Source organism: Littorina saxatilis, linkage group LG12 (assembly GCF_037325665.1).
Source record: "Littorina saxatilis isolate snail1 linkage group LG12, US_GU_Lsax_2.0, whole genome shotgun sequence".
Classification (NCBI taxonomy): Eukaryota; Metazoa; Mollusca; class Gastropoda; order Littorinimorpha; family Littorinidae; genus Littorina; species Littorina saxatilis.
In genome coordinates, this window is record NC_090256.1 from 49,370,112 (window position 1) to 49,379,346 (window position 9,235).

General features: G+C 42.5%; 1 protein-coding gene across 1 annotated transcript; it reads left to right on the forward strand.

The window, feature by feature from the left end:
* Positions 1-79: 79 nt before the first annotated feature.
* LOC138982130 (uncharacterized) lies at positions 80-8,971 on the forward strand. Its single transcript, XM_070355349.1, has 4 exons — positions 80-466; positions 885-1,084; positions 4,250-4,414; positions 4,929-8,971. The coding sequence occupies exons 1-4, from the start codon at positions 236-238 to the stop codon at positions 6,046-6,048; spliced, it is 1,716 nt and encodes a 571-aa protein (XP_070211450.1). The 5' UTR covers positions 80-235; the 3' UTR covers positions 6,049-8,971.
* Positions 8,972-9,235: the final 264 nt, after the last annotated feature.

Genomic DNA, 9,235 nt, shown 5'->3' on the forward strand with positions numbered 1-9,235 from the left:
CTATGAGTCTTAAACCAGTTTCTGAAATACGAAATGAAATGTTCAAACTGTATCGCAAAGATAATGTATAGATTTGCGACTACCACAAATTGGAAGCGAGTGCCCGACAACCACTTGGCGTCGTAAACGACAGTGGGATTGATTCCCGATACAGATTTTTTTTTCTCCGCATTTTTCGTTTTTTGGCGTGAAGAAATGTAAACTTGCAGTGCTAGTATCTGTCAAATAATCCACAATGTCGACTTCTTTGGGCCAACCATCCACGAAAACACTGACGACAGGGTCCCTAACGGGCACTATGTCCGCCTCCGGACGTGGTGGGGGTACCTATCGCAGACGACGCGCGAAAATGACGAACGAAAAGAAAATCGCCGATGATGAATTCATGGCAGCAGCTATCGGGGACGTGGAATGGCTGAAGCAAACTCTCCGAGAGAACGGGGGTGACATTCACTTCGACAAAAACGTGAGTGCACAAACACACACACACACACACACACACACACACACACACACACACACACACACACACACACACACACACACACACACACACACACACCCAGGAACATACACAGGCACACACATGGATACACAGGTACACAGACACATATGCACACACACAAAGCAACTGCACTAGAATCATCAACAACAACTATACTGTATCACTCACTATCAGCAACAGCAAAAACACAAGTGTACACACACACACACACATACACACGTACACACACACACACACACACACACACACACACACACACACACACACACACACACACACACACACTCACACACACATAGGCACACACAAATGTTCATGTATGTTATTACAAACAAATATTTGTCACCTAGTATAACTATTTACCCATATTTCCTGACAGGGCCTAACACCACTGCACCTTTCAGCAATCCACGGGCGACTGGAATGCCTGAAACTGTGCATAGAGAAGTTCAAGCAAGACGTCAACATGCCCAGCTCCACCGGCTGGCGTCCAGTTCACCTAGTCATCAGCAACCAGACGGGCAAACGTGCCATGCAGTGTCTCTCATACCTGCTGGAGAAAGGCGCTAACCCATCCATGTAAGTCATGATGAATTCAGATTTAAGGTTTACATCATATTCTACAGGTTAGTCTTCATAGTCCTTAGGCTGGGTTGAAATATCTGTGAACGTAACGTTTTGTTTTGTCAATAATTAAACGTTCCAACAACATACCCTGTAGGACAGGATTATTCGTCATCACACGATTAACACACCGTATATTTGGGGAAATAGCTCAGTCGGTAACGGCGCTGGCTTCAAAACCAGTTGTCGCTATTGGCATGGGTTCGATCCCCACGTTCGGCGTCAAGAGTTATTTCCGAGAGTCAACTTTGTGCAGACTGTCCTTGGTGTCCGAACACCCCCGTGTGCATGCATTAGCACGATAAAGAACCCAAGTTCACAGCGAAAGTCTCAGGGCTTGGAAACATGAATACACGCATGCAGGAAAAAAACAAAAGAATGGGTAGCGCCGTATACTGTATGGCAGCTCGCTTTCTCCAGGGAGAAAGCAGCCCAAATTTCCATGAGGGTAACCTCACAAGACCATATGAATCTTATCTTATCCTTATCCTATACCGAAAGCTTGCTGACGCCAAGTGTAAACAAAGCGTTGTTGCCAACTTCACGGCATGTGTCCCCCATTCAAAACAAAATGTATCCCTTTGAAACTATGTACAGCTTAAATTTATGGTTGTGGGAATGAGTAAGGTTTGTATCTACTAAATATGGGAGAAAGATGCACGTAAAGAAACATACGAACTGATTTGTTGTAGATCTGTCCACACTCAAACATATTCGCCCACTTTCATCCCATCCTAAACGCCTCTTTGTCGATAAATGGGTTAGCTGACAAGCCAAACTATCATGTTCATTGATGTGTCCTGCGTTGATATGTGAATTACCACCATTCAAAACGGTCTGTATTGTGCAAAACTTAAAAAAAATAAAAGTAAGCAGTCAAAACTGTGTGGTAGCGCACCGCTGCAACGTCTGCATGAATCCGAATAAAATTGCCTCCATGCGTTGGAAACCACACAGCATGAACACACCCAAGCCAACAATCTCTTGGCAGTATGGCGGCGCATGCTCGGTATAGGCTTGAATATACTGGGTGATTTTAGGTCCTCTGAGTGGTGGCAGTAGCCAGTAAGCGACATGTCTTGTTTAAAGGCACACTCCTTTTCGTGAAAACACTTCATCTTACGGTCTCAGATCTGGTCAGGTACGTGTTTACATGGGATAAAACTATCCCATCACTTGGTCACATCGCTAAAATAAACAGCCTTGGGTGTTTTTTGTGCACAATAGGAGTTTTTTTATGAATTTGTTTTGTAAATGCAACCAGTGGCTTTTTAAGAAATTATTTCATCCAACAATTTTAACTCACCACGGCAAGCAGTCAGGGTGCTGATTTTTGGTATCTGACCAAGTGAAAGGATGGTCTTTAAAAGCCTGGCCAGATAATTATGAGATGGTGAGCTGTTTTCACGAAAAAGGATTGTGCCTTTAGGAATGATTTGCTACCAAAACTTAAGCCGTGTTGGGTGGCTATACTTGTTAAAACCTGTGTTAGAACAGGTGAATGTTTTAAATGTTCTTCTTGTATTTTGATCCTTCATGTTGGAAAGTTAGCAGTCAGATTTTTAAAAAAATTGTATTTGGATCTATGTATGTTATTTGTGCTGTGGTAACATATTTCAAATGCTTTTCTTTTTATAACTCGTTAAAATAGTTGAAAAACAAAAGAATTCTGTACTCACCGATACAAGGACAGCAGAATAATACGAATTTTCGCTTGTAAAAGCTTTGTTAAAATAGTGTACGAAATAAACGTGAAGAAAAACCCTGTGTCCCATGAAAGTGGAGAAGATTCACTACTTAGTAAAGTAGAATTGAGGTGGATGGCATAACAGAAATAAGAGATGCATTGATATTCAGAGAAACATGATTTTGAAAAGAACAGGTTATAGTTGGTTTAGTGTGTTTGTAAGTTTATCAGATTAAAATTAACTGTTGGCAGTATTATTTTCCATGGGAAAATTTGACTTCAGTTGTAAAAGGTCTCTCTTGTCAGTCAAAAAAACAAGAAAGATTACATTTTTGGAAGGTTTAATTCAGGACAAAACAAAGCATTCACAAGAACCTCGACCTAACGGCTTTTAAAGCGGACAAACAAGAGACACAACAGAAGAGAGAACAAGTCGCGTAAAGTGAAAATACAATATTTAGTCAAGTAGCTGTCGAACTCACAGAATGAAACTGAACGCAACGCAACGCAGCAAGACCGTATACTCGTAGCATCGTCACTCCACCGCCCGTGGCAAAGGCAGTGCACGTGGAATTGACAAGAAGAGCGGGGTATTCGTTGCGCTGAGAAGGATAGCACGCTTTTCTGTACCTCTCTTCGTTTTAACTTTCTGAGCGTGTTTTTAATCCAAACATATCATATGTATATATTTTTGGAATCAGGAACCGACAAGGAATAAGATGAAAGTGTTTTTAAATTGATTTCGAAAAAAAAATGTTGATAATAATTTTTATATATTTAATTTTCAGAGCTTGTTTTTAATCCGAATATAACATATTTATATGTTTTTGGAATCAGCAAATGATGGAGAATAAGATAAACGTAAATTTGGATCGTTTTATAAATTTTTATTTTTTTTTACAATTTTCAGATTTTTAATGACCAAAGTCATTAATTAATTTTTAAGCCACCAAGCTGAAATGCAATACCGAACCCCGGGCTTCGTCGAAGAGTACTTGACCAAAATTTCAACCAATTTGGTTGAAAAATGAGGGCGTGACAGTGCCGCCTCAACTTTCACGAAAAGCCGGATATGACGTCATTAAAGACATTTATCAAAAAAACGAAAAAAAACGTATGGGGATATCAATCCCAGGAATTCTCATGTCAAATTTCATAAAGATCGGTCCAGTAGTTTGGTCTGAATCGCTCTACACGCACGCACGCACACACACACACACACACATACACACACACATACACACACACATACACCACGACCCTCGTTTCGATTCCCCCTCGATGTTAAAATATTTAGTCAAAACTTGACTAAATATAAAAATGAAGAAATGGTGCTGTAACTTATCTCAGAATGTCCCCAAGATGGTGGTAGCAATTTTTTTCCTCTCTTGTCATTGTTATGCAACCATAGTTTTTGTGTTATTCACATGCAGTGAAAATGATGACGGCATCACCCCAGTTCACCAGGCAGCCAGTGAAGGTCACGTCCAGTGTCTGAAACTCCTCATTGAAGTTGGCGCCAAGATTGATGAACGAGATTGCCGTGGCAACACTCCACTTGACCTTGCCAAACTCTGGGCTCACCGCAAGTGTGCAAGGTCAGTTTGCCATTGAATAGGGCCTTTTACAGCAGACCGCGCGCTGAGTCATTTCGAGTTACTCCCCTTGGACTCCCCCCACTTTTAAGATATGATTTTCTGAGATTGTTGAAGGTCGTAAAAAAAAAGGGGGGGGTTCCACTCTATTAAGAAACTGGTTAGGCCCACCAATTTTTTATTGTGCTTGGCTTTTTTTGTATCATTAGTATGTAACTACATTTGAGATTTACCAGATTTTTGTTGCCCATTTGAGTGTTTTTTGTGGGATGTATTCTTATCTTTTCGGTAATAATGGCTTACAAAACATGCTTGTTCTAACATTGATAAAATGGTGCAGGAGTGGGTTCAATAATATATGTCTGTCTACCGGGTAGTTTTGAGATGCCCAGCCCACTGTATTTCTAACACGTCCATACAAGGTTTTATTTTCGGCTTTAGGTTTTCAAGGAAGAGTTGAAGAAAACATTTTGAGACTGCCATGAATTTTTACAATCCTTTCTTCGCTTGTCACCAGAATCCTTGCATCGGAGGGCTGGCACCAGGACAAGAGCGGTGTGGCCAAAGAGATGCAGCAGCTGAAGAAGGTCAAGATGCAGCAAGTTCTTCAGGAGCTGGAGGATGATGAGGAGAGTAAACTGGACCAGCAGTTCTATGGCCAGGCTGCGTACGACCAGTGGCTGTCCACTCGCGGTCTGCAGCCCAAGGCCACAGGGCCACCAAAATCTGATGCACCAAAGCCGAAGAAGGGCAATGTGAAGATCCGAGAACCACTGATGAAGCCCAACAGTGTAGCCTCTAGTGGTCACGGAGATGTCACAGCTGAGAAAGGGGCTTTGACGATGTCTGTGTCCATCGGAAAGAAGCACTCAGCAGGGTCTAAGGCCAGCAGGAGGGATACCGTGGCCACAATTATGTCAGAGGCGGATTTCGGTTTGTCAGATGGGCAGTCTTCAAAGGAGGAAAGGAAACCAGAAGTCCAGCGCACGATTCATGTTAATCCTAACAGGTGGAACCCTTCTCCCTTCATACCCGGGAAGGAATATGTCCCTGTGCTGAAGGATGAGTATCCGCGCGATGAGTACACCATGATGCCCAGAACCGACGGAGCCAAGAAGTTCTTTGATGGAAAACATGTCACGGACGATGAGGGGGATGAGGAGCAGAAAGAGGAACTGAAGAAGAAGAAGCTGCGACGACCCAAACTTCCCAGGGAGGTCGTGCACAAGGTGCTGTCAGGCGACCCAACTTTGCATGAGCGTCCGATGCTCTTCAAAACTCAGCACATCTACGATGTTCACAAGAAGCACAAGTACGCTCTGGACGAGAAGCCAGCCAGCGAGGCACCTCTTCACCTCTGCAACGACATCAACTCTCAGCTGGTAAAGATGAGCATCCGCTTCCCCACCGACAAGAACCAGGACTACTTCATCCACCGACAGAGAGGGAGCCATGGGCAAAAATCCAGTGGCGATCGCAGCAGCAAGAGGTCTGAAGCCTTAACAGATTGGAATCCGGAGGTTTACCCTCTTCCAGCTCTTCTGACCACTCTCAAGCAGATGTCCAAGCCTGACCACTATCCAAACATTCATGGTCAGACCCACGGCGTCAGTTTTGGGGATCTTGCTACTCGCTGAAGCTGTTATATTTCTGAGAATTTATTTTGAGAAATCTTTGTGACAGACAACCTTTGAAGAACATAAATGTGATAATCATTTTTGGACATTTTCTTTGGGAGTTCCCAATTTGAAGTGTTATGGTGGAAAACACATATGAACTGTTTTTCATCATTCTGGATGGGACTTACTTCCTGCTGATTATGAAATAATTTGACAGTTTTGTGTGAAACTCTAAGCAGCAGCTTTAACTGGCACTACAGCCCTACTTAAGGTAGCGAATGATCTTCTCACTGCTTGTGACAGCGGCTCTGTTTCGCTTCTGGCCCTGTTGGACCTATCCGCAGCGTTCGACACCCTTGACCACGATATACTGCTGGCAAGGTTGAACACCACATTCGGCATAACAGGCACGGCTCTGGGGTGGTTCTGCTCCTACCTGACTGGACGCACTCAGGCTGTTGTGATCCAGAATAAGCACTCCGAGGACACCATATTAAAGTATGGTGTCCCACAAGGATCTGTGTTAGGCCCAGTGTTATTCACTATGTACATGCAGCCGTTAAGCAAAGTCATAAAGCACCACAATGTCCTGTACCACATGTTCGCAGACGACACTCAACTACAAAAATCCGCACACACCAAACAGTTTACAGAGTTAGTGCAGTCAATAGAATCATGCAGCGATTCCATCAAACAGTGGATGACAGTCAACAAGCTCAAGATGAATGATGATAAGACAGAGATCATGCCAGTTGGCAAACAATCAAAGTTAAAGCTTCTTTCAGAAACATCCAGTCTTACCCTTTCTGATACCACAGTCACATTCAGCACCAAAGTAAAAAACCTGGGTGTCCACCTTGACAGTAACCTGTCAATGGACGCCCACATCAACTCACTCTGCAGAACCGCCTTTCTTGAAATGCGGAGGATTAGCCAAATCAGACACCTTCTTTCCCTCGACGCAACCAAGACACTGGTTTCGGCTTTTATTTTGTCGAGACTGGATTACTGCAACTCGCTCCTAGCCGGCCTCCCAGACACCAAGCTAGACCGCGTACAGCGCATCATGAACAATGCAGCCCGTCTTGTGCTGCGCAAGCGCAAGCGCGACCATGTCACCCCTCTCCTCATGACCCTTCACTGGCTACCAATCAAAGCACGCATTACATATAAAATAGCTACCCTGTGTTACCGTAGCCTTCAAGACTCTGCCCCTTCTTACCTGTCTTCGCTCTTAAAGCCACACGTCCCCACACGCAACCTCAGATCCGCTGACGCAGGGCACCTTGTTGTCCCACGCGTCAAACTGAACGCTTTCGGCAAGCGCGCCTTTACCTACACAGCTCCCTCTATTTGGAACTCTCTGCCCATGTCTGTCCGCCTTTCTACCTCTCTCCCTTCCTTCAAGTCCTCTCTAAAAACACACCTCTTCCGGGAATACTTCAACCCCTAGCCTGTGCGAGTGATTCGATGTTGTCCGTGTGTGTGTTTGTGTGTGTGTGCGAGTGAGCGACACGAGTATATGCGAGTAATTGGTTGTGTGCACTGTTCAGTATTTGCCACATTGAGGAGAGGGGTCGCTTGCCATCGTAGCGCGCTGTGGGCCGGCTGGGGGCGGGTTGCTTGCGAGGGCTGTATTTTGTACATTGATTATTTGATACATGTATAATTATTAAATGCGTCTCCAGGAATATGTTTAGTTTAAATCTTGTGTCGATACTATTTAATTCTGCCTCGCTATTAGCCATTGAGTAAAACTGTTTTATCACCATTGCTTTATTGTTGTTAATTCGTCTCCAGAAATATGTTTTGTTTTAATCTTGTGTCGATACTATTTAACTCTGCCTCGTTATTAGCCATTGAGTATAACTGTTTTATCACCATTGTTTTATTGTTGTTCTTTGGCCATTTACGTTGAATGACTTGTTATACATTGACATTGATAGTTTTATTCTTCTTCTTCTTCGTCGTTCGCTAGATAGTTTTATTATAAGAACCTTTTTTTAATTCCTATTAACTCGATGTTCTTTAACTATGTTTGTAAATTGTTAGAGGATCTTTTAGTAGAAGTGTTTAACTGTCGAAGCTGCTTTTACCTAAGAGACCGACTGTATATTGTGCTGTTGTATTTGTCAGACTTGATTGTACCAAGTCCTTCACATGTTGTAATGCGCTTAGAGCCAAATATTTTTGTTTTTTGTAAGGGATAGGCGCAATATAAATACACTTTATTATTATTATTATTATTACATGAGGATTTATCAGGTCTTGTGATTTGGGTGTGTATATGTGGCTTTGATAAGCATGTAGTTAGAATTTCTTTGCAGAAGACTAGCCTTGTCAACTTCTTTTTCGGTTTACTATAGGAAGTGGCTTTACCGTGTAGAAGATGCAGTGTGAGCAATGCTGCAAAGGGTAGGACTGGGATTCTACCAAATCTGAATCCAGAAGTTAAAATGCTTGTTTTAGCAAGAAAAATAGTTTAAACCTGCATGTGTGCTATCTGTGATAATTACATTGGTTACCTGTGATACCTGAAGTTTTGCTTATTGTAGTTTAACTTCTTTACTTTAACATGGTCCCAGTTCACAATGACATTATTAACATTAAGAAGCTTTATGTTGTGCATCTTATAACCACATTTACTTCCCCCCGCGGGTTAGGGGGAAGAATTTACCCGATGCTCCCCAGCATGTCGTAAGAGGCGACTAACGGATTCTGTTTCTCCTTTTACCCTTGTTAAGTGTTTCTTGTATAGAATATAGTCAATGTTTGTAAAGATTTTAGTCAAGCCGTATGTAAGAAATGTTAAGTCCTTTGTACTGGAAACTTGCATTCTCCCAGTAAGGTCATATATTGTACTACGTTGCAAGCCCCTGGAGCAATTTTTTGATTAGTGCTTTTGTGAACAAGAAACAATTAACAAGTGGCTCTATCCCATCTCCCCCCTTTCCCCGTCGCGATATAACCTTCGTGGTTGAAAACGACGTTAAACACCAAATAAAGAAAGAACCACATTTACTGATATGCCATTTGTTGCAACTTCAAAAAATGCAAACTTCTGTAACTGCTGATAAAATTAATTTTTAATGGAAGGTTTAATCGTCGAAAAATTATTGTCCTGACACAGGCATATTTGTCTGGCTTGAACTAGCTGTGGACTGGCTGCTGATCTATGAATGTTAATTATCCTTGTACAATATAT

Coding starts and splice junctions, on each gene's coding strand:
- LOC138982130 (XM_070355349.1), top strand. CDS start 236: ATGTCGACTTCTTTGGGCCAACCATCCACGAAAACACTGACGACAGGG. Junction 467..884: donor ACATTCACTTCGACAAAAAC/GTGAGTGCACAA, acceptor ATTTCCTGACAG/GGCCTAACACCACTGCACCT. Junction 4,415..4,928: donor GCTCACCGCAAGTGTGCAAG/GTCAGTTTGCCA, acceptor GCTTGTCACCAG/AATCCTTGCATCGGAGGGCT.